The 23,537-nt window shown below is 54.6% G+C and overlaps 2 protein-coding genes across 11 annotated transcripts; one reads left to right on the top strand and one right to left on the bottom strand.

Moving 5' to 3' along the window:
• Nucleotides 1–79: 79 nt before the first annotated feature.
• On the top strand, nucleotides 80–8,281 carry NDST2 (N-deacetylase and N-sulfotransferase 2). 3 transcript variants are annotated; one of them, XM_007114357.4, is made up of 15 exons: nucleotides 80–246; nucleotides 887–2,435; nucleotides 2,521–3,866; nucleotides 4,057–4,144; nucleotides 4,463–4,617; nucleotides 4,878–4,988; nucleotides 5,248–5,376; nucleotides 5,508–5,690; nucleotides 5,777–5,873; nucleotides 6,241–6,364; nucleotides 6,492–6,666; nucleotides 6,863–7,033; nucleotides 7,139–7,248; nucleotides 7,448–7,550; nucleotides 7,645–8,281. In XM_007114357.4, the coding sequence occupies exons 3-15, from the start codon at nucleotides 2,862–2,864 to the stop codon at nucleotides 7,768–7,770; spliced, it is 2,577 nt and encodes an 858-aa protein (XP_007114419.1). In that variant the 5' UTR covers nucleotides 80–246; nucleotides 887–2,435; nucleotides 2,521–2,861; the 3' UTR covers nucleotides 7,771–8,281. The 3 variants fall into 3 exon arrangements, with proteins under 3 accessions (XP_007114419.1, XP_028337387.1, XP_023987898.1); XM_024132130.3 differs by having other exon boundaries at nucleotides 81–246; nucleotides 4,803–4,988; XM_028481586.2 differs by lacking the exon at nucleotides 4,878–4,988.
• Nucleotides 8,282–8,399: 118 nt separating this feature from the next.
• Nucleotides 8,400–22,857, bottom strand: ZSWIM8 (zinc finger SWIM-type containing 8). Of its 8 annotated transcripts, none has more exons than XM_028481323.2 (26): nucleotides 22,038–22,857; nucleotides 19,754–19,907; nucleotides 19,413–19,507; nucleotides 19,067–19,239; nucleotides 18,788–18,895; nucleotides 18,594–18,675; nucleotides 18,353–18,473; nucleotides 17,754–17,955; nucleotides 17,430–17,605; nucleotides 16,064–17,057; nucleotides 15,194–15,325; nucleotides 14,883–15,062; nucleotides 14,597–14,780; nucleotides 14,286–14,384; nucleotides 13,574–13,698; nucleotides 12,885–13,125; nucleotides 12,628–12,786; nucleotides 12,294–12,522; nucleotides 11,832–12,121; nucleotides 11,454–11,677; nucleotides 10,431–10,922; nucleotides 10,000–10,183; nucleotides 9,720–9,896; nucleotides 9,440–9,559; nucleotides 9,006–9,116; nucleotides 8,400–8,877 (listed from the first exon to the last, which is right to left on the bottom strand). In XM_028481323.2, exons 1-26 carry the CDS (start codon nucleotides 22,243–22,245, stop codon nucleotides 8,417–8,419), a joined length of 5,721 nt encoding a protein of 1,906 aa, XP_028337124.1. In that variant the 5' UTR covers nucleotides 22,246–22,857; the 3' UTR covers nucleotides 8,400–8,416. The 8 variants fall into 8 exon arrangements, with proteins under 8 accessions (XP_028337124.1, XP_007114420.1, XP_007114421.1 ...); XM_007114358.4 differs by having other exon boundaries at nucleotides 9,006–9,184; nucleotides 22,038–22,854; XM_007114359.4 differs by having other exon boundaries at nucleotides 10,024–10,183; nucleotides 22,038–22,849.
• Between the last annotated feature and the right edge of the window lie 680 nt (nucleotides 22,858–23,537).

Here is a 23,537-nt window from a genome sequence, read left to right as displayed (position 1 = left end):
CAGCCCGGCACCTCGGCCGCGCGGCTTCCCGGCTCGGAGGCGGGGGAGACCCTAAGTGGGGCCGCGAGCGGCTGCGCGCCGCCTCCCCCCGCTGGGAGCGGTGGTTGGGCCCGGCTGCGGCAGAGCGTTCGCTCGGAGATGGCGGAGCCGCCGCGACGCAGCCCGAGGCCCCGAGAGCAGGGAAGCCGGGCAGCCCCGGGACGTGGCGGAGCCCGGGGACAGCGGGGACGCCGCCCAGTCCGCCGGGTGAGCCGCCCTTGAGGAGACCCCCGCTAAGAGTGTGGCCCCCACCCACGGTCCCCGCAGTTCTCCCCTCACAGACTTCCCTCAGTGTGGCCACCGAAACCGCCCGCAGGGGCGTCCCCGGCCGCCCCTCGGGGCGGCCTGCGCTCCCCTCCCCCGTCCCTTCCGCAGGCCGCCCTGGCAGTGGCCTCATTCCCTTCGTCTCGTCCCCTCCGCACGGGGCTCCTCCTCCCCTCGGGGCTCCCCCCAGCCCGACGCCCGCCCCGATGTCGCCGCAGACTCCTCCACGCGCCCCTTGCCCCATCCCCTTTAATGCTCCACGCCCGACTCTCTCCATACCCACCTGTGAGCCCATGTTCCCACCAGCAGGGCCCTCCATCCGCGACCCCCGTGTGCCAGCCCCCCACGCCCGTGTCGCTGCTCGGTCCCCCTCCTCCCGCGGCATCTGCACTGCCGTTCTCCCAGCGCGGGGCCCACACCCCCGCCTTCCCCAGCCCCCCCCTCTGTTGCTCTCTTCTTGCTGCTGCGCGCACATTTAGCCCCCTCCCCGCCGCCGTCCCGTTTCAACATTTATCCTCCCACCCCACACCCTCCCCCAGTACTTCCTCATCACCCCTTCCCTAAATATTGCTGCTTCTTCTAGGTCCGAAGCTAAAATGCAGTGGTTAAGACCAGGGCTGGAGCCTGACAGGCCTGACGTTGAATCCCATTTCCTCCACTGACTGAGCTGTGTGATCCTGGGCAAGTTACTAAGTTCTCTGGACCTCAAATTACTCATATATAAAATGGGAATATTAGTTACCTCTTAGGGCCGGTGTGGGCATTAAATATATGGAAAGCTCTTAGAAGAATGTCTGTCAAAGTGTAAGCCCTCAGTAAATGTTAACTCTTATTCTTCACCTCGTGGGTGATACACCCCCAGTATCTGCTTCCCCACAGTGACTTCCTCTCACTACTGTGTTTGCCCCAAAAAGTTTCCTCTAATTCTTAGGATTCGTTCCTTCCCATCACCATTTTGATCCTTTCCCAGCTCTCTTTTCATGCCGATTAGTTGTACCCAGGCCAAAGCAGAACTATTCTTAAGTTGTCTCTCTCAATTCTGAAGGACCCCATCTCTGCTTAATCACCCGGAGATGTGTATGTGTGTGGTGCAGGTGGATGTGTGGTAGAGAGAGATCTCCAGCCACTGGCCTTACTTCGAGTGACTAAGGTGGAGAGAGTGACGGTAAAGCTTCTAGAAGCAGTCTATCTACTTAAGGAAAAAAGTCTCCGAAATTAGGTTTCCTTAAAACTATTTTCTGATCCGACTGTTCTTACTCCTTCTCTATTATTGATTGGATCCTACTTAAGCTCCTGTTGCTCTCTGTCATCCAGCCCCATTCAGTTTGCTCTGTTTTTGTAACAGGACTCAATCCCTCATGTCTCTCCAGGCTAGCTCAGGACCCTCCTGAGCTGTTCAGGGGTGAGGGTGTAGTACCACCTAGGCTAAGTTAGGAAAGAGAACTGGAGTGGATAGGGAGACAAACTCTGGACTCAGCTCTCTAGCTTTTCTTAGGTGCCAGTGATGTGGCCTGCTCTGGGGCTACATTGTTATCACCCCTCCTGACACTGGCACAAGTGAGGTAAAGGGGAGGGATGGGTAATTTTTCACAAGCAATGGAAAAGAGAATCCCCAGGTTCTGGGTTTGGAAGGTAATAGAATGATTAGCTAGCACCATTTCTCTTCCTTCTTTAATTTCCCTACCACAGTGTCCACCTGACTGCCAGTTCGTTAGTGCTGTTAGCCTGTGGTGTTGGGTTTGATAGGTGAGGAAGATTAACAGACACGTGAGTTTCCTCTTATCTGATATTTTGTTGGAGCACAGGACTTCTGGGGCTTTCCGTCCCTTCTTCACAGGACGAACAGAGCTCCTACTGGCTGACCAACTGCTCTGTCACAGGTTGGGAACTCCTTTCAGAGCAGGTTCATTTTCAGCCTCCTGGGCTGTTTGGCCTCTTGTCGATGGGAAATTTGTTCCCTTCCAGACCTTGGATATACTGCTTCAATTCTGAGCTTAGCTCAGGGAGGAGAATTTAGACAGTATTCTAAGAAAGGGAACAGGCTGTGAAGCTAAAGTATGAGACTCAGATTATGTTGTTCTTCTACAGGAGCTTTTTTTTTTTTGGAGAACAAACCATCCTGTGAGCAGGAGGTAAGAGAAATGGGGTGAAGAGGGGAATGGATTAATGACACAGTTTCAAGGAGAGAAGTAACCCATTGATTTTTCTGTCTTACAGGTAGTGAGGGCAGAGATTGTGAACTTTGCTGACCTCTGATGTGAGGAGCTCAGCCAGGACCAAAGGTGGAGCCTGGCTAGATATGCATCCTGAAGCCATGGGCCAGTGGGCCATGGTGACCTGAGACCAATGGACTCTGTCCAGTTGCCCCCTGTTGCCCCTTCTACCTCCCGTATCCTATACTAAGGGGACTTGTTTCCACCTTTTCAGGGAACTGACCCTGCAGGAATCCCTTTCCCCTCTTTTCATATCCTTCTACCCTCCCAAGAGAGCCTCAGCCTATAGAACTCCTACCTCCCATCCCCTAAGGTGGTCCCCATCCCTGCCTCACCTCCCCCGCCATGCTCAAGCTGTGGAAGGTGGTACGCCCAGCTCGGCAGCTGGAACTGCACCGCCTCATACTGCTGCTGATCGCTTTCAGTCTGGGCTCCATGGGCTTCTTGGCTTACTACGTATCCACCAGCCCCAAGGCCAAGGAACCATTGCCCCTGCCCTTGGGAGACTGCAGTAGTGGTGGGGCATCTGGTCCTGGCCCTGTACGGCCTCCAGTCCCACCCCGGCCCCCCAGGCCGCCAGAGACAGCGCGAACTGAACCCGTGGTCCTTGTGTTTGTGGAGAGTGCATACTCACAACTGGGGCAGGAGATTGTGGCCATCTTGGAGTCTAGCCGTTTTCGTTATAGCACTGAGCTGGCACCTGGCCGAGGGGACATGCCCACACTGACTGATCATACCCGTGGCCGGTATGTCTTGGTCATCTATGAGAACCTGCTCAAGTATGTCAACCTGGATGCCTGGAGTCGGGAACTGCTAGACCGGTACTGTGTGGAGTATGGTGTGGGCATCATTGGCTTTTTCCGGGCCCATGAGCATAGCTTACTGAGTGCCCAGCTCAAGGGCTTTCCCCTTTTTCTACATTCAAACTTGGGGCTCCAGGACTATCAAGTGAATCCTTCTGCCCCACTACTGCACCTCACACGTCCCAGCCGCCTGGAGCCGGGGCCACTGCCCGGTGATGACTGGACCATCTTCCAGTCCAATCATAGCACGTATGAACCAGTCCTTCTTGCCAGCCTTCGGCCAGCTGAGCCCCCGGTGCCAGGACCCTTGCCTCGCCGGGCCCGGCTTCCCACTGTGGTACAGGACTTGGGGCTTCACGATGGCATCCAGCGGGTGCTCTTTGGCCATGGCCTCTCCTTCTGGCTTCACAAACTCGTTTTTGTCGATGCTGTTGCATACCTCACTGGCAAGCGCCTCTGCTTGGACCTTGACCGTTACATCTTGGTAGACATCGATGACATCTTTGTGGGCAAGGAAGGAACCCGCATGAAGGTGGCTGATGTTGAGGTCAGTCTCTTTTTCCTGACTCATTTCTTTCCTTAAAAGCTGTTTCAAGCTCTGTCCTATCAGACTCCCTTCCTTGATTCTGAGCTTGTCATAGGTACGCTCCCTGCCCTTTCTAGGCAAGAAGAATGCTACTTCTCATTTTTCTCCTTCTTAGTCTCCTGATTTCTCATGTCCCTGCTACTCTTCCCAGGCTCTGTTGACCACCCAGAACAAACTCAGGACCTTAGTCCCCAACTTCACCTTCAACTTGGGCTTCTCGGGCAAGTTCTATCATACTGGTGAGCTTATCCCCCTGCTCCGTCAGCATATCAGTCTTAGTTTGATCTGTCCCTTCACCCTCCATCCTCCTGGGCAGACAGGTTGGAGAAAAGGGGCAAGGTTTGGGGTCAGACTGCTGTGAGGAGCTAGCAGTGGGTATGAATTTAGGTTAGCATGGGCGGCTGGAGGGCAGGTTGGCAATCGGGAAAATAGACAGTCTTAGGTGGGCAGAGGTCAGCAATGTTGTCCCAAGGATGGAAAGTGGTCAGTGTTGTTACAGAACAAAGGAGGGCACAGGGGCTGACCGGCTGTGGTCAGTGGTCAGTATGTGGTCATAGGGACAGAGGAGGAGGATGCAGGGGACGACATGCTGCTGAAGCACCGCCAAGAGTTCTGGTGGTTCCCCCACATGTGGAGCCACATGCAGCCACACCTGTTCCACAATCGCTCCGTGCTGGCTGACCAGATGAGGCTCAACAAACAGTTTGCTCTGGTGAGACCCTTGGATCTCTTCCCCGTACTTTCTCCCAAAGATGATGCTTCCTTTTCAACCTTACCCTAATGGGGTACCCTTTCCCTACCCTTTCCATTTTTCTTTCTGTGGAGGCATCCCCACCCTCTTTACCCTCTACTCCCCAAACCTCACCAGGTCCTGGTGAGAGTCTCTGCCATTCCCAGGAGCATGGGATTCCCACGGATCTGGGGTACGCTGTGGCCCCCCACCACTCCGGCGTGTATCCCATCCACACACAGCTCTATGAGGCCTGGAAATCCGTGTGGGGCATTCAGGTGACCAGCACTGAGGAGTATCCCCATCTCCGCCCTGCCCGCTACCGCCGTGGCTTCATTCACAATGGCATTATGGTGAGGGACTCCCAGTACAGACTTGAATCAAACTCCCACATTTGGACAGCCTCCAACCTGCATTGTCCAAGTTCATCCATATAATAGGGGGTAGAGGGGTGAAAAGTCATAATGCACATAGCAAGAGCTTTGTTGCTGTAACTTCAGACTGAGTCCTCTGCAAACCCAGGGAATCCTAATGCCTCAGGTCTTTTGTCCTTAATCTACTTCTCATTCTGCCTTTCAAATCTCATCTGTCTGTTTGTTCTTTTCCCTTCAGGTGCTGCCACGGCAGACGTGTGGCCTCTTCACTCACACGATCTTCTATAATGAGTATCCCGGAGGCTCTCGCGAACTAGACCGGAGCATCCGAGGTGGAGAACTCTTTCTGACAGTGCTGCTTAATCCGGTAAGGTGCAGAGAGGAAGGGCTAGAAGATTGGACAGCCAAAGTGTTTGCATACTGAGACTTTTGCTCACCAAGCCCACTTCTGAAGTGGGGTAGGCTCTCCAAATCTGACATGCAGGCACCCCCTTTCAGATCAGCATCTTTATGACTCATCTGTCTAATTATGGAAATGATCGGCTGGGCCTGTACACCTTTGAGAGCCTGGTGCGCTTTCTCCAGTGCTGGACACGGCTGCGCCTACAGACCCTTCCTCCTGTCCCTCTCGCACGGAAGTATTTTGACCTCTTCCCTCAAGAGCGAAGCCCCCTTTGGCAGGTATAGGTGGAGCTCAGGCTGACCTAGAGACGTGATGGGGGTGGCCGTTGAGGAAAAGATTATCTGATTCTTGGCCTCACCTTCAGAATCCCTGTGACGACAAGAGGCACAAAGATATCTGGTCCAAGGAGAAAACCTGTGATCGGCTCCCCAAGTTCCTCATTGTGGGACCCCAGAAGACAGGTGAATCATCCTTAGGCAACTTCTGTTGCCTTGCCTTAAACCCAAAGAATTCTTTGGCCAAGGAACTCCCTTCTCATACCTACCCCTCATTAATCCAGTCCCTTGAGTGATTCTTAACCTGGTTATATATCAGAATCATCTGTTGACGTCTTTTTTGAAAGACCCACAAGTGATTCTGATGCACAATCAAGGCTGAGAACTACCATTTTAACCCTTCCCTGGGCCTCTCTCAGGCTTTCCTTTTCTCGCTCTCGTTTGGCCAAACAGTATTTTACCACCCAGAGTGATTATTTTCTCACCTCTTTCAAGCTGATGTTGTTGAGGTGCATTCTCTCCCACAATGGCCTGGACTTTCTCTCCCATTTAGGGACCACAGCTATTCACTTCTTCCTGAGCCTGCACCCAGCTGTGACTAGCAGTTTCCCGAGCCCCAGCACCTTTGAGGAGATTCAGTTCTTCAGCGGCCCTAATTACCACAAGGGCATTGACTGGTGAGACCTGGAATGCTTCTCGGGACACTCCCTTCACCTAAAATACCCCGTTCCAGCTTCTACCAGCACAGATGTCTGGCCCCTTCACTCTGCAAATTCTCTACCTCTCCTCTCTACTGCTTCCTAGGTACATGGATTTCTTCCCTGTTCCTTCTAATGCCAGCACTGATTTCCTGTTTGAAAAAAGTGCCACCTACTTTGACTCAGAGGTTGTACCACGTCGTGGGGCTGCCCTCCTGCCGCGAGCCAAGATCATCACTGTGCTCACCAACCCTGCTGACAGGGCCTACTCCTGGTACCAGGTGAGCCTGAAGCTAGGCACACATCAGAACTTGAGAGGTGGTGACTGCTAGAGAGACAGAAAGGAATGAGGGTAGGGAAACTAAGCTAGTGCCTTGGGGAGGGGTGCCTATGCTGTCTGTTCACTAGACCAAGAGTAAGGGCAGAACAATGCTGTCAGATCACCAATTCCTTGCCTTCCTGTTCCTTGTCCTTCAGCATCAGCGAGCACATGGAGACCCAGTTGCTCTGAACTATACCTTCTACCAGGTGATTTCAGCCTCCTCCCATGCCCCTCTGGCACTTCGCTCCCTACAGGACCGTTGTCTTGTCCCTGGCTACTATTCTACCCATCTGCAACGCTGGCTGACATATTACCCGTCCGGACAGGTACAGTTCCCCAGTAGCCCACATGGGGGTCCCCTTCCCCTCCTTTTCCCTTCAGCCCAGAGGCTTCTAAAGAATAGAGAGGGAACCACATCCCTGTCCCTTTAGTTGCTGATTGTGGATGGGCAAGAACTGCGTACCAACCCAGCTGCCTCAATGGAGAGCATCCAGAAGTTCCTGGGTATCACACCCTTTCTGAACTACACACGGACCCTCAGGTGGGAGAGCATGACCCAGGGGAGGATGACTCTGGGGGAAATGGGGAAGCAGGTTGACCGTGTCTTTTTGGAAGAGACATGGATTTACCCTGTCTTGCAAGGAGAGACATGTGTCCCTCTGGGCTGGGCGAGGTAGTGTACATTTATGAGGCTTGGATTTCTTTTCTCTGTCACCTAATGGCCTCTTCTTGTTGAGCAGGTTTGATGAAGATAAGGGATTCTGGTGCCAGGGACTTGAAGGTGGCAAGACTCGTTGTCTAGGCAAGAGCAAAGGCCGGAAGTACCCAGATATGGACACTGAGGTAAGCAAAGCCAGGGACAGGGTATCCCTTTCCACCTGTAGGATCTGATTTTGTCCACTCCTTACCATTTCTGATTTCATTTTTCTTCTGTTAGTCCCGCCTTTTCCTTATGGATTTTTTCCGGAACCATAATTTGGAGCTGTCGAAGCTGCTCAGCCGGCTTGGACAGCCAGTGCCCTCATGGCTTCGGGAAGAACTGCAGCATTCCAGTCTGGGCTGATGTATCAGCCTCCCGTACCAGCAAAAGCCCCCTTCTTCCCTAAGGGGCAAGCCCAGAGCAGGGCCCACAAGGGGGATTAGAGTGGCGTGGCCCCTCCCCCTTCTACCTCAGTGGCCTCGAGGCCTGGGATGGCTAAGAAGGGAAGGGCATCCCTTTCCCATAGCTCTGGGGTCTAATAAAGGGGCTTCCCTTGATAGATACCCACAAGATGGTACTAGGCACCTTTGGCCCATGGTCTTGGAAGGTGGGGGGGAAATGAGAGGGTCCAGGCAGGGTGTAGAGGAACGTATTAATCCAATGCTTTCCCTCTTTATCCCCAGCAGTGTATCTATCTATAGTGGCTGAGGGAGGGGCCCCTTACTGTGGGATCAATGGGATCTACCTGTGGCCCGGCCTCTCTAATGTCATTCACATTGAATGGGGATGAGGTCGGACGGTGGCTCATAGAGCTGAATATGAGCCCTAGCTGTGGGCTAGAAATGAGTTTAATAAACATCCTTATTTTTCTGTTTTGTCTGCCTCACTGGAGTGGGAGAAACGTAGAATGAAGCAAGTATCAAGGTTTTCCTCTGCCCCAGTTCAAGGTTCATCCACACATGGAGGGAAAGAAGGGAAAGGCCCAGGCAGACGAGAGTAAAAAAGAAGTTTATATATTTATAAATGCCAAATAAATACCAGAGGCCACCCAACGCCCCCTCCCAGACAGGGCTGTCTCCCCCAACCCTAGGCTTCTAGGGTCTGAGACATCTTGGCCCCAAGCTACAGCCCAAGAACAGCTGCCAGTCTGGGCTACGAGGGAACTGAGTGGGGATGAGCTGTCCAGCCAAGATTCACTCCCCCTTTGTGAGGGGTCCCCATAGCCACAGGCCTGTGTCCCGGTATAGGGCCCTAGGGGGGCCAGACTCAGGGGGAGAAGGTGGTCATCTCGAGTGAGACCCGCTGCCACAGCTCCTTGGTCTGTTTGCTGCGCTTGAGATTCTGCAGGATGTCGTTGAACTGCATCATGCCCATGGGTGTCAGGCAGAAGGCGCTGCGAGCACTGCGGATCGCGTTCACAAAGTCGTCGTAGTCGGCAGGGGTCAGGTGAATCAAGCGGTGGTGGATGTACTGGAAGACGTGGGGAGGATAAGCCACTAAGCACAGAACCAGGCCCCTCCGCCCTGGCGTGCTGGGTGATCTGTTCCCTGCCTGCCCAGGAGGTGTTCGACCCTGCTCCATACTTCCTGGGTTATCACCTGCATGTATGCCTGCTGGCAGCGCTGCACCAGTTGGTGGAAGGCCGGGGCACGCAGGTGGTTGTGGGCATGAGCGGGGCTCAGCCGCTGCAGCGTCTCCATGACGATCTCCTGCAGCACAAACGGGCTCAGCACCCCCTTGGCTGCCCCCACACAGAACTGGTGCACGTAGTTCACTCCTGGGGGGCAGGGGGAGGGGCATGAGACGGGGGTGGCCACCTCTGCCCTAGGGACCCAACTTTAATCTCAGCTCTGGCCTGGCAGAGAGCCTCCCTCCACCCCAGGAGCTGAGGTAGCCCCCCCCCCCCCTCGCGCACGCACACATACCCGACCAAGGCCTCAACTCTGAGCAAGAGCTAGGAAGGAGGTCTGGGATGGGAAGGTGGGGGGAGCAGGTGAGGGCGGACAATGGTCCTGGGGAGGGGAGGTGTTACCCAGCTTTGCTGCCAGCCCCAGCAACCATTTGACATCATCAGTGTAGGGGGGGGAGCGGGAGAAGTTGTTGGGGTGATCATTGTGTGCCCGGCGACCCAGCATCTCCAGTGCCAGCATCCCTGGGAGAAAAGGGTGGGCACATGGTGAGGGTGCGTCCTCCACCCTCTACCTCAGCCTGGTACCTGACCCCACGGTAAACCACTTAAGAGGTATGGTGGGGAGGGGCCACGGAAGAGCCTCTGGCTGCAGGTGGGGGCACAGGAAGGGCCCTCCTCTCACCGACACGGTAGGCGGCGTGCAGGTGGTGTAGGCTGTGCGGGTTGACAGGCTGACTGTGAGTCTCCTCCTCGGGTGGTGGAAAACCCCCGCTCACCAGAGGGCTGGGCTGTGTGGGCAGGGCAGGCAGTGAGGCACCCTGGATGGCCGGAAACGTGGAAGCTGGATGGACACTGCTCACTGAGAGTGGGATGAAAGCCACGTGAGGAACTCAGAGCCCAGAGAGGGACAGAGAGGATTCCCTGCCCGCCTCCCCGGCCCGGTGTGCCTCCCCTCCATTCACCTGCTCCCTGTCCCCACAACTCACAGGCCACACCGGTGGGCAGTGAGAGCCCTGGCTCTGTGTGGTAGGGATGCACTGTGATGGGTGCCATGGAAGGGACGGGGAAAGACACAGCCGTGGCGGCAAGTGAGGGGGGAGTCACCGAGTAAGGGTACTGAGCCCCCAGGAATGCAGGATGCACCCCCTAGAGGCGGGAAGAAGAAAAAAAGGAAGATCCCAAATTATATTAGGATGTAGCTCTTCCCCGTTCGTCCCACAGCTGGGTATCCTGCATTTCTTTTCTTAGTTGGGCTGGGTCCCCCGACTCCCACCACCTCACCAGGACGCCTGGACAGCCCTGTCATCCTCCCAGAGTACCCCACTCCAACCCCCGGTGAACTCCCAATGTGCTCCCACATGCCCAATCTCCCAGTAGAACATTGCATACTCACCTGTGGGTATGCAGAGCTGGGCACAGGGAAGACGGCAGGCCGGGGCATATGTGGCATGGGGTGGGCGGGGTGAGCTGGGTGGGTGAGGTATTGAGGGCTGCAGGGCAGGTGGGGCTGTAGAGCAGTGTAGGGGTGCAGGCCAGGGGAATGACCATGCCCCAGTCCTGGACCCGGATATAAACTGGACCCCACCGAGATGACTGGCACCACTGTGGCTGCTGTCACTGCTGCTGCTGCTGCCGCCACTGTAACCGGCTCAGTCCCTGGGACCCCCCTGCCCTCAGGCAGCCCCCGCCCAGCCTCCCCAGCTGCCCTGATCCCACTGGCACTACAGCTTGTAGCCCCTTCACGGGCTGTGGATGAGCCACCTGCTGTTTGCTCATATAGCCAGAACCACTGGTGAGCAACCTCAAACAACACTTCGGGGTATACGCCCCCACCCTTAGCCGCCTCTTCCACTGCCATGCAGGCCTTCTCCAACATCAGGTTATCCTGGAAGGGAGGGGCAAAGAGGGTTAAGGGGGAAGGGCTTTACTCAGGGACAGTTTTAGATGATATTCCAATGTCTCCCTCAGAGTTGGCTGGTTCCTGGGGAGGCATCTAAGGTCAGGGCCAGTGCCCAGAGTCAGTGTCAGAGCAGTGAATGCTTCACACAATGAACAAGTACTTGTTGACCAGTAGAACTCAAGACCCAGGTTACAGTCCCAGTTCCAAACTAATTTAGCTACTCCCAGCCAAGTCCCATCATCTCCCTGAGGCCTTCCCTAAGGACTCCATCCTGGTGATCATCTTGGTCCCTAGGCTATAGGCCACATTTCCTTACCTATGAAATACGAATAATCCTGTTCTCAGAGTTGTAAGGTAAAGGATGTAATAGATGTGAAAGCACATTACTATGTCAAGTGTCACCATGAGAGGACCAACTGGATAGTTTGTGAACTCCAGGATATGGGAATCAGAAGCTGGACCCAACCTCCCTGCCCAGATGCCCCAAAGCAGGTCCGCAATTGCCTGTAAAAATACCTGCTCCTTGCACTGCACCAGGGCCCGCTGGATCTCATTGGGGTTCAACGCATGGGCATGAGGCAGGCAGCTTAGGGCTAGTTCCGCCGCTGCCCTCACCATATTGGAGTCTCGTGCCCGTGATGCCCTGTCAGCCAGGGATGCAACCTCAGGGGGTGTCAGGTGCCCATCCCAGCATTCTACCAGTATAGTCAGGGCTGCGCTGCCAATCTCCATTGCCTGGCCTTCAGGAAAAGGAGAGAAAAGCAGAGTGGGGTTAGCATGGGCAATGGGAATAGGAATGGCATCTGTCCTATCAGATCAGTAACTCCACAGGGATAAGACTTATCACCATCGATTAATCCCCTTCCCATACCCAAATCAAGATGCTGGATTTACCTGTAATCCAGGAAACGTGGGAAGAGTAAGTACGTGAGAGCCAGTTGGGAGAAACAAAGTTGTGCAGGCCAAGGGCATAAAGCCCAATCTCGAAGGCGCAAAGGTGCAGGTTACGGTGAGGACCCTGGTGGCCCCCTGAGGAAGATGGATGTGTGAAAATGGAAGTGCTGCTGTTGCCCCCTGCCTTGATCAGCACCGTCTTCGCCAGCTCGAAGTAGAAGTGTGCAGCTGCCTCTGACGGCTGATTGGGTACATGGGGGGCATGACTCTCAGGACGGCGGCCCTTGTACCTGAAGGGGCAATGGGGTAGGGACAGGGATTGGGGTTTCTCTGAGGTGGGTGTCCAGGTAGGTTGGAAAAGGGTAAGTGAGGATGCTGACGGAGACAACAGTTGGATTACACTAGGGATGTGGCTCTCGGGGTGGGCCAGGTCAGAAGACAAGGGTGTTTCTTCCCACTGACCTGCCAACTTCAACCGTCTTCGCCCGGGCCCCTCCACTGGCACTGGCCCGGCGACTTCCGCTGGAGGACGAGGAGCCAAGGGAATCTGAGGAAGAGCTGCTAATGCTGTCACTGTCCTGTCCTCGGCCCCAGGAGGTAGGGGCCCAGCCCCCTCGAAGTGGCCTCCGGCTTAAGGTTGGGGAGCTATCCGACGTCGTTTCAGGGGCACTGCTGTCAATGCTGGCCATGCCTAACCCCCCACAAGACAAGACAGTCTCAGAAGTCAGAAGCTCCAGAATTCAGACTCCAACCTTCAGGAATATCCTTCCCTCCATGTCACCCCACGGGTTGTTACCTGTGTGCTTCTTCTTAGGCCGCCCTGGTGAGCCCCAGCCCCGTCCATTGTAGCCTCCACGGCTGCCAAGTGCCAAGCGGCTGGGAACCTTTCCCTCTGGTCTTGGGGTCAAAGCTGCCTCAGATGGGAGACCCTCACAGGGGGAGTGTGGGGAACTCTCTACGTAGGGAAGACAGGACGCTGGGATGAGCCTGGGAAAGGGGGGCCCAACACAGCTCCATACCACACATCCCCCCTGCCCAGTGCCCCCACCTCACCAGGCACATTCTTCTCTGTGAAGCCCTCAGTGGGGCCTGGCCCAGCCCCTGCCACACTCCCTGGCTGAGCAGGCCCTGCAGAGCCTGAGGTCAGAGGTTGCAGGGCCCCTGGAGCAGATGGGCCCCCATGCTTTGAAGGAGACCTCTGGCTGGCTGTGGCCGGGCGGCTAGATGAGTAGAACGAACTCAGTGTCTGTGGTTTATGAGTCTGGCTCTCTCGGTCCAAGAGTTTGTCTAAGATCTGAAAGACAGAGAAGCGGTGACTGGATGCCCTTTACCTCCTGACTTCTATTACTTTTCTTTCTCCTTGAAACAGCTTAATACTTCCTCCTCAGGAAGGCTTTCCCAGTTCTAACCACAGGAGAACCTGCTGGAAGACAGGGGCTGGCTTACATATCTTGGTATCCCCTATAACATTTACCACAGGACTAAGTATATTGATATTCAACATATATTGAAATAAATGAATGAATGAACGACTTTATGCCCCCTGCTTCTCTTCTTCTACCCCAAGCCCAAGCATTCCTATAAGAACCATTGGTCTCTCACGTTCTTTACGAGGTGTTCCCAAGGTTCCCCCGGTATCTCCTGTAGGTAGAATAGCCCTTCCATTATACTAGAAACCCCTGAGAAAGGTGATAAAATTTGCTCTCTCTGCCTGTCGAAATCCCAGTACCTCAATCCCTTACCTTTTTGAGTTTGGCCTGGTCGTCTTTGTAAGTGATCATTAGTGCTAGCGCCAGGTCACCCTTCTCCCGACGTGTGCCTTCACATAGCAGGGGATGCTCCGCCTCACTCACTGTTGTCTTCATGCCTGTGAGAAAGAGGCGCTCATGGGGGTTTTGAGTGGCCATAACTCGCAAGACAGCCAAGGGTAAACAGGCCAGGGCTCCCCAGCCACCAGCATGTGAAGTAAGGAGTTCTCCTGGTCCAACCACATTCCCTATGGAAGATGCCCACTGCCTAATACATCCAGCCTAAGCTCTGGTCTGCTTTTTAAGACCTTCATAATTTGGCCCTCTCTATCACCCCAACATATCCATCACTTCAGGGAAGTTGGGCTCCCCACTAAGACTTGATTGCCCCTGTGTCTTTATTCAGTGTTTTGTCCCCCTACCTAGAACTTAACTGATCTTTTAACCCATATTCCATACTCTATCCCCTTCCTAAGGCCTTTCCCTAGAGTCCTGTTTTGCTGTCCTTATAACACCCAACATTCACAGCCCACGTTTTTGCCTTCAATTTTTCAGTCTCGTAGGCACTATGTGTCGTGGCACATACACATCATGCTGGCTTTCCCCTTACCATAGAGCCCCTTCAGAAGAGGGCTCATGTCTCATGCACTTCAAGGCCTGGGCCAGGCTTAGCTCACACACATACTCAAGACACTGACAGACTCACCCAAGGCAGCAACTGCTGCTTCAAATCCCAGCTCCTCATCCCCAGGCATCTCGTTGTTCCAGTTGCGACTTGGGGGCCGGGAACCCGTGGGAGAAACCACTGGATAAAATTTGGGGTAAGTTAAGCAGACAGAAGTAGCATGGGACAGAATGAAAAGGGAAGAAACCCAAGACGCTCATCATTCCAGATCCTTCCATGAAGCTGCCCGATGCTTCTTACAGGCGATTCAGAGCCTTGGGGCTCTTGGTTTCTCTTTAGAGAAAGCTACCCCTGCCCCAGTTCCCCACTTTCTGTAGTGTCAGGCATCATACCTGGAGTACAGAGAACATCAAAGATGAAACTGGCCAACATGAGAGGCAAAACAGGCCGATAATCACAGAGTGTCCCCTCCCGAAGCTCCTCTGCCCGGCAGCGCACGGTACTCATCTCACTCGGACCCAGAGGAATCTTCTTGAGCAGGGTGGCCACCTCAGACTCCTGATATGCCAGCTTCACCTGAGGGCATAGGGAGGAGCTAAGACCTCAATCACCCCAATGGAGATCAAGGTGTGAGTCTCTGAGGAGATGGCAGTGCAAGGTTCAGATAGAACTTCTGACCTCCAAGGCCTTGGTGGAAGCTGGGGGCCGCTGTAGCTCCAAGGCAAACATGCCCACCCGGAAGGCCAGGTTGTGGTGCTCTGGGCGCTCACTTAGCACTGTTAACAGGAAGGCCGCCTTGGTCAGGGTGTTGGTAGCCACCCAGGTCTGACGGCTTGTAGATACCTTGTTCTTCTTGCCCTAAAGAGGGAAGCACAAGGAGGCAGGCAGATGAGTCTGACTCACCTTGGTGGAGGAAGGAGGCTCTAGCCTGGGGTGGGGCGTGGGAGAGGGTTATGGGTAACTGGGGAGGGAGGGGGGTTCTCTCTCACCTTGGCAGGGGGCGGCTCTACCTTGAGGTCAGGTGGGTTGGCTAGCAGGTCCTGGGCAAGCTCCACGGTGAGGCGGGAGGCCTCACTGCTATAGCCGTGCGCATGCAAGGCCTCAGCACAGGCAAATAATATCTGGAAAGAGGACATGGGCACCAAACATGTTGCAGGACACCATACTCACTCATGCAGCAAATATCCCATGAGCACTGGCTATACACTGGGCCCTATGCTAGTCCTCGGTATACCACAGAGACTCACAGCCCATTAGAGAAACAGACACATAAACACACAAACAGGTGTGAAGCTGGCTACTACTGGGAAAGGTCCAGAGGGGAGCAGATGGGCAGGATACCTCAATGGGACTTGGGGCAGAGGGGCAGTCTCAGGGAAGACCTCCTAGAGGACATGATCTCTAAGATCTCTGAGGCCTGAAGAAGGAACAGGGGCTAATCAGGTAAGATGAGGGAAGAATATTCCAGACAGAAAGGCCAATCCGTACAAAACTATGGATGTAAGAGAGAGCATGGCAAGCTACGGGAACGGCTCAACTGAGTGTAGTATAACTGACATAATAGCTAGATGAGGCTGGAGAAGCAGGCAGAGTTCAGAACAAGTGAAGCCTCATAGGTCATGCCAAGGACCTTCATCTTCATCCTAAGGGTAATGGGGAAGTTTTAAGCAGCAGAGTGACAAAATTATACATTCCAGGAAGATCAACATGGAGAGAAGAAAATGGACTGCAGGCAGCGAGGCCAGTTAGGAGCCTGTTGCAGGATTCTAACAGTCACACAACAGTCCTGTCACTCGCAACCAGAGGCAGGTGGTCCCTCTCCCAGCTATGGCTAAGAGGCACCCTCAGAGTCCCCTCACCTCCATGCGGCTCTCCTGTTCCAGTGGCTTCAGTCCGGCAAACAGGTCGTGTTCCTCCCCAGCCCCGCCCTCAGCCTTCTCTTCCTCGCCCCCAGCCCCCTCCTGGGCATTCAGATAATATGCCTGGTAGTCATCCTCCTCCTCGCCAACCGCAGGGGCTGCCTCTTTGGTTTTAGGGAGCCCATTGCCACTCTCATCTGTGGAAGCGAGGTCGTCCCGGGTACAGAGCTCCCTGGGCAGTAGGCCAGGGGGGCCAGCAGAGGCTGTGGAAGGCTCAGGCCCTTCTGAGAAGTACACGCCACCATCTTCTTCGTAAGTATCTGGAGGTTCAGGAAGGAAGGTAGAAGGGCCTCGGGAGCCACCAGGGTGAGGGCAGGGTGGTGGGCTCTCCGGGAATCCACCAAAGGTGCTGGCCTCTGCACCCAGGGCCAGGCTGCTATCATCCAGGCTCATCTCAGCCAGATCCGGCTCCAGGGAGCTGTCTTCACTGCTCAGCCGCCGCTTGCTCCCGCTGCCTGCTGAGCCCTTGCCCCCACTGCCAGCCCCCCCCAATGCTTTGGCTTTGCCCCCACCTGGACCCATCTTATGCAGAGCCTTATCTCCCCCCTCGGCCGAGAGGCGGCGGGGACCCCGCTGCGACGAGAGGACACCCTCACCCAATCCCTTGCGCTTGGCCCCAGGCTCCTTGGGCCGCACAGCTGGCTCGGCAGGAAGAGGGCGGGGCCGCTCCCGGGATTCTTCCAGGCCCCCACATCGGGCGGCACCTGGCCGAGGGGGCAGGGCTCGGGCCCAGCACAGGGCCAGCTTCCTGTCAGTGGCACTGTAGGTGACACCGGGAAGGGGGTAGGCCTCTTCCCAGTTGAAGTAGCAGGCCTCCACCGCCGGCCGGAAGCCAGGGAAGAGCCGCTCCAGGGTCTTCTTGTGCTGTCCCCGCTTCACGTTCTCAATCACCTTCAGCTGCCACTGGCGCAGCTGCACACACAGCTCCCTGCGCCTGTGGGAACAAAGCGGGGGCTGGGAGGGCTTGTGGGGCCTACACTGCGCTGAGCAGGGAGGAAACGGACAGATGGTATTCCCCGGAAGCGGGGCACAGGGAAGGGCCCCAGGAAGCGCTTCTTGAGCCGGCCCCACAGACATCACTCGAATACTCAGAGATTTGGGAAAGTGGGTTATTTAGAGGGGGGATGGAAGAAAGCCTCTCAGGAAAAGAGCTCATAAATCACTGGAAACTCTAATGCTCAGCACCTCCCATTTCCCTAGGACAAGAAAAACGGTATGTGTGTCTATGTACAGGAGATGATGAGGGCTCGGTCTGTCCAGGGCTGGCCCCATCTCCTGGTGGTGGTGAGCCTTAGGGGAGACTCACCGCTGGGGGCTGAGCGCAGGGTCCAGCACAGCCAGCCTCCACAGTGTGACCATCTCGTCACACATGCTGGCGCACGCGTGGGCCGCCACCTCTGACTGCCCGTTGCTGCGGCCTGTGTGCCCACTGGCGCTGCTGTGTGAGGCCGAGGTGCGCACGCTGTACCACCAGCCTGTTATCTGGAAACAAAGAGGGCTCTGAGATGAACCTAACAACTTAGAGGAAGACAGAGGAGCCCCACGCAGTGTCCCTGTCAGCAAGAGGGGAGTGTGGTTAAGGGAGGGAGAGGATGAGCCAGCATGGGCCTCCCCGGCTCTGCGCGATTACCTGTTCGTAAGTGAGGCACTGGTCGGTGAGGATTTCCAACAAGGGGGCAGCATTGCTGTCCCTCCGCTTGAACATCTCCCGCACGATGCTAAGCAAGTTCCAGACTCCCTCTGGCTCGCGGCCCCTCAGTGGGCGCAGCAGACATGCCCATTCAGCAGCGGCCGGAGGCTCCGTGGAAGACAGATACATGGAGTTCACATCACTGTGAAAGTCGCAGAGTGGAAAATGATGACCCTAAGATGGGGCTGAATAAAGCAGGTGAAAGAGCAACAGGACTTTGACACAAAAGGGGTCAAAATACAGAGCACAGGGGAAAAAGCATGACCCAGACAAAAATTCTTAATCGCCCTCTGCCTCAGTTTCCCAATCGCTGAAAGGAAGCAAAATAACTCCTGCTCTACCTAAGGACAGAGCACTCTGTGACTACATAAAATTATCATCACCCACTGACTTCACTAGTGACATGTCGTATGTGCCAGGCAGTGTACCAGTGCGGGGGGAGTGGGAGAGGTAGGCATTACTAAAACAAAGAAACTGTCCATGGCCCGAGGGATGCGCCCCTCCCACCACAGACACAGGCATGAAGAGATCCTGTTTACCTGAACACCACAGGGGAGGGGCCACAGAACTTGTGCAGTGTCTTCTTGATGTTGTCAGTCAGTGTTGATTCATCCAAATACCAAGTACTCTGATCGGAGGCAGAGGGCCCTGCTGTGGGGTCTGGGGGTGACAGGCAGTCAGTCACCTAGAGGTAGGAGCCTGGATTGGCCTTTAGCAAGTGGCGCTCCGCACCCCCAAGCTTGCTTTCTTCCTGCTGCCCTTCTTTCTCACCACACTCACCCGGGGCTCCACATACTGTATTGATGGCTGTTGACTGGGAGGAGAGGAGTTCATCCAGGAGACGCTGGGCTGTGGGCAGGATCTGAGGCGGAAAGGGACACAAAGGCAGAAGTGACCCAAGGAGGCCTGGGCCTAACAGGAAGGCTGATATGCAGCCCTGGACTAGTCAGAGAGGGTGTGTCAACCTCCCTCACCTGCTGAGGGAGCTCACTGATGAGGTACTGAGCAAACTTCTGCAGCTGGTCCCTCTGCAGCCGAGACAGGGACTCTGACACTGGGGCCCGCAGGCAGACTGCAGAAGCCTGAAGGGAACACCGAGAGAGATGAAACAATCTGGGAAAAGGCTTGCTGACATCAGAGCTGGGGACAGAGAGGCAGAGTAGGGGAGGAGGGGGGCTCACATTGTGGCCAGGCATGCAGCAGAGAAGGGGGGGTGGAGCGAATAGGGCCAGGATAAATTGGGAGGGCCTCACGTTGTGGATGCGGAAGAGACAGAGTGCCACGACGTGGGTGCACCATTTGGCCCCAGCCCCACAGGTGCAGCTGCAGGAAGTGACCCGGCAGCGGTCAAACATCACAGCCACGTTGTAGGCCCCTTTGGGGGGGACCATCTGAGGTGGCACCACTGTAGCACTCAGGTGGAACCCTGGGGAGAAACATTGGTATGGTCAGGGACAGCCACCAAGACACAGGTCTCTGCCCTTGACCCTGGCCCTGCAGTTCTTCAGACAACCCGCTCCAGCTTCTTGCAGTAGTTCCTTAATTCTTAACACAGGGGGTGGGAGGAGCAGGAAGTACCAGTTGGTGAGGGACCCTTACCAATCTGCAGGGGGTCCTTCACAGCCCTCATGCGGAATAGCTGATCCCCTCGCTGGAACTCATCTGCACTGCCGTTGGCCAGGCAGGAATACAGTCTGGGAGTGAAGAAGAAGACATGGCCACAATGCAGCAAATACCCTTCCACAGACCCTGTCAGAGACCACCATGCCCCGGGCACTCTCCCCAGTGTCACACCGTGCTGGGGAAAATCCCAGGTACTCCCTGCCCCGGCTGCCTCCTTACTGCAGCCCCAAGTACGGTGCCCTTTGTTCCGTGGGAAGCCCAGTGCGCGGTGTGGAACATCAGGACCCCACTCCCCACCGTCAGTCCTTTAGCCTCACCGAATATCCTCTTCGTTCTCAGGGAAGCTCCAAAAAGCAATTCGGAGTTGGAGCTGCTCAGGCACCGGGGGGTAAACTTTCTCCACCACTTCAAATGGGATATGAAATGCCACCTGTTTTGCTGACAGTTCCACCAGCGGGATCACCAGTCCATCTTCGGAAACAAAGGTTGAGGTACGGGAAAAGAGGAGGGGAAACAAAAAGAGCCATGATTACTTGGCACCGATGCCAATGCCGCATCTTGATGTGCACCCCACCCCGCCGCCTTCACTATGAAGGAAAGAGGACATCTGGATGAAAAACCAAGGGAGCCTCCTGTCAAGATACACTAACCCTTAAGACTCCATCTGGGGAAGGGGAGCTAAACAATCCCCAGCCTACAGCCTGCTAGAAGATACCAGGGATATCCCAGAAACTCCTGGCCAAACAGGTGTGTCCCAGGATCCTAGCAAGTAATGAGTCTCACCTGGCTTGGCATCTAATTTCCCACATACCTAGCACTTGAGATTCATATTACATTGTGTATGTATCTCCCCTGGCATTTGCTTCTCTAATTGCTTTTTTTTTTACTGTCCCTTTCTTTTTTACTATCCCGGTTTTTTTTGTTTTTTGTTTTTAACTATCCCTCTAAATGACTCCATGCCTCCATCTAAGGAGGGAAGATAGGCCAGAGCCCAGAAGAGTTAAGAGAGGGACCTCCAGAAGCAAGAGAGTCTGCACTTTCTTTGGCACACCTGAGCCCTGGCTTCCCACAGTGGATGCCCTGGGGTGTGGGTTGGGGATGGAGAGGTTACCCCAAGGGAACCTGGCTGCCACTCCTGGACTCGCCTGGAGTAAGATGGAGCTACCATCCAAAGTTTCCCACACTGTTTTAATCAAAAAGCAGTGAAACGCAACAGACTGCATATCTCACCAAATTGCTAGTCAGATTAAAAGACATATAGAAAATCATGGTGCTGAAAGGAACCTTTCTAAAAAAAAAAGTCAGTCTTCTTATTTTATAAATGAGCAACTGAAAAAGGATAGGGTTGGCAGGGAAGGGGGGAATGCCATGCTTTCCTAGATTTTAACTTGTTCATAAAGATACCAATACGTTGAAAATTTTCACCACCACCTTCACCATCTTCAGTTATTTCCCTCAAAGTGAGGGAGCTCTAAGTCTACTCACACATGCAAATATGAAAGAAGCAGAGAGCCCATAGAAGACCCATAGCGAAACTACCTATGGTGTGTGTGTGTACAGGGCATTATGCTATCTCTCCAAATGAAGGTAAATATTACCACTCCTAAACAGTGACACATGTAAATTTCTCTCTGTCCCTAAGGGGTGCTGGAAATCTCTCCGGGGCCGTTTGGAAAACAGGACCTTAGAACGTCCAGAGTAGAATCACAAATTAAACCCCTCAACTGGTGAAAAAAGTCCACTTCCAATGAAGCTCAAACTGTGCCTTGAGGAAGGCAAGGAAAGAATGTGGTGAGTCCTGAGTCTCCGGGGCTTCTGTTATCGCTCTCTTCTCCATCCTCTTTAACAAAAGCAAAATTCTTCACAGCACTCATCAGAAAGACCCAAGGATGAAAGAAACTCAAGTGAAAAGCAAGAAGAGTGTTTCACAAGACTCGAGAGTCAAGTACCCACACTCTTCCCCAGGCCCCAGATGAAGGAAATCTAAGGCTTTAGTACAGTGGTCCCAAGCTTGGCTTCTGACAGATGTTCAATATGGCCAGGAACCAAGTCTCTGATCTAAACCTATGTGACATCCCCTCTCGTAGGCCAGTTCACCTCCACTTTGCTCTGGGTGGAATCCCTTCTTGGTGCAGCGGGGATCAGAGATCATCACCTTGAATCAAGAAGCTCCCAATACACTTTGCAATGGGGTGACACACTTCAAGTGGTCACTTCTTCACAATCCACCCTCTACCCACATTGTTTTCTATTTTCTGGCCTGCCTCAGGCTGAACTCGGTAAGTACTCCCAAGTCAAAGAGAGAATTCTCCTTCACCCCATCTCTTACGGCAAATGAACGACAGATCTACTTTCTGTCTTTAATTCTATCCAACCCAGAATTTCCCAGCCATCACTCCGACACACACACACACACACACACACACACACACACACACACGCGCGCGCGCGCAGGTGTGGAGAAGGCAGCCCCAGGAAGACCGGAAAAGCGAGTCCTGAACAGCTCCCGAGCAGGGACAGCTTGGGACAGCTCCCGAGCAGGGACAGCGAGCAAGGCCGGAGCAGGGCCTGCCCGCTCCCCTCCTTCCAGCTCACCCTCACCTCGCATTCTGGTACCGCCACTGCCACCTCCGCCACCGCCGCCAGTGGGGGAATTGGGCCCCGCTGACTGTTTGCGCCATCCCCGCCAGTTCTGGCAGAGGCTCTCGGCCTCGGAGATGAAAGAACAGAGCGAATCCTCCTCAAAGCGGTCCGAATCCTCGAAAGAGAAGCGCTCTCCGTCCTCCCACTCCGCGAACATCAGCTCCATGGGGCCCGCACCCCCCGGGGCCGGGTCCCCCCCCGCGGATCCGGGGCCTGGGCCGCCGGCCGGGGGCTGTGGGGAGGCCCGGGGCCTGAGGGGCGAGCCGGGGCTGGGGGTGGCCGGGGCGCTCAGGGCGGCCGTGCCGGGCGAGGATCTCAGGCTTGGGAGAGACACGGGACGGGGCCTTGCCCAACTGCGAGGTGTGAACGGGGATCGTGGCCAGTCTCCGAGATTCAAGGCCCGGACGAAGCGCTCGGCAGCCGGGGCCTCTTGGCGGCTGCGGCGCCGCCTCCCCCATCAGCTGATCTGAACTTCCGGCCGCGCCGGCCACCACCACTTCCGCCCTCTCGCGCCCAGGAACCCGAGCCGGTACGCGCGGATACAAGGAACCTGTTTAATTGCTACACTTCCTGCTTTTTTTTCTCGAGCCCACCCCCAGATACCGTAAGAGGAAGCCAACCCCCAAAGTATACGAAACGACTACAGATCCCAGCAACAACCCGGCGTCCATAATATCCCGAAGGAATAAGCAGCCGCCATGCATGTCGGGAGTTGTAGGCTGTCAAGAGACAAACACAGGAACCTTTGGGTGGTTATTGTCCTAACTCCGGATAGGCCCCGGGGCCGCATCACCTTCTGGGAATTGTAGTTCAGAAGCCTGCATTCCAGAAGGCTTTTTAATGGGGTTTAATTGGCAAAGCAACAGGAAAAGAAGGCGTTTGATTTCAGGAGATGGTTGCACTGTTTGTCAGTGGGGCCTTTGAGTCCAGGGGTTCCTAGCCATTTTTTTGTGCCATGGGCCGTGTAACAGCCTGGTGAAGCCCCTAGACCCCCTTCTCAGACTGTTTATAAATAAATAAAAGAATTACAAAGGAAACCTTTTATGTTGAAATACAATTATCAAAATATTAATAAATTTGTAACACAGTACTTTATTTATACATTAAATAAGATCCAGCAGCAAGTGTAATAACTACCATAATATTGAAGTTAGTGATGAATTTAAATATTGAGATACTGTGATTTCATATAGGTATTGCTAACAATACTGTGGTTTGTTTCCCACAGCCCTAATTGAAATGCTCAATTTAAGTTGTGGTTAAAGATAAAATTTTTTTCTCATCCATATTCACAGACCTCTTACTGGGAGTCTATTGACTGTAGGTTAAGAACTTCCAAGGCTAGTCCAAAATGCCTAAGCACTGAGCTTCTTCCTAACAGTTTGCAGAACTAGGCAACTGCCCAGTGCTCCACCAATGGGGTATGTGGACTATAGAAAGAGGTAACTGTGGGGGGGT

This window comes from Physeter macrocephalus, chromosome 20, assembly GCF_002837175.3.
Source record: "Physeter macrocephalus isolate SW-GA chromosome 20, ASM283717v5, whole genome shotgun sequence".
Lineage (NCBI taxonomy): Eukaryota > Metazoa > Chordata > Mammalia > Artiodactyla > Physeteridae > Physeter > Physeter macrocephalus.
This window is presented reverse-complemented; position numbering and strand designations above follow the sequence as displayed.

Excerpts from the sequence above, each read along its gene's own strand:
- NDST2 (XM_024132130.3), top strand. The coding sequence starts at position 2,862 with ATGCTCAAGCTGTGGAAGGTGGTACGCCCAGCTCGGCAGCTGGAACTG. Across the intron at positions 5,874-6,240 it reads TGTGGGACCCCAGAAGACAG|GGACCACAGCTATTCACTTC; the intron begins GTGAATCATCCT and ends TCTCCCATTTAG. Across the intron at positions 7,034-7,138 it reads CATATTACCCGTCCGGACAG|TTGCTGATTGTGGATGGGCA; the intron begins GTACAGTTCCCC and ends CTGTCCCTTTAG.
- ZSWIM8 (XM_028481322.2), bottom strand. The coding sequence starts at position 22,245 with ATGGAGCTGATGTTCGCGGAGTGGGAGGACGGAGAGCGCTTCTCTTTC. Across the intron at positions 13,699-14,285 it reads AGCAGCAGTTGCTGCCTTGG|GCATGAAGACAACAGTGAGT; the intron begins GTGAGTCTGTCA and ends TCTTTCTCACAG. Across the intron at positions 13,126-13,573 it reads ACCAGGCCAAACTCAAAAAG|ATCTTAGACAAACTCTTGGA; the intron begins GTAAGGGATTGA and ends TCTGTCTTTCAG.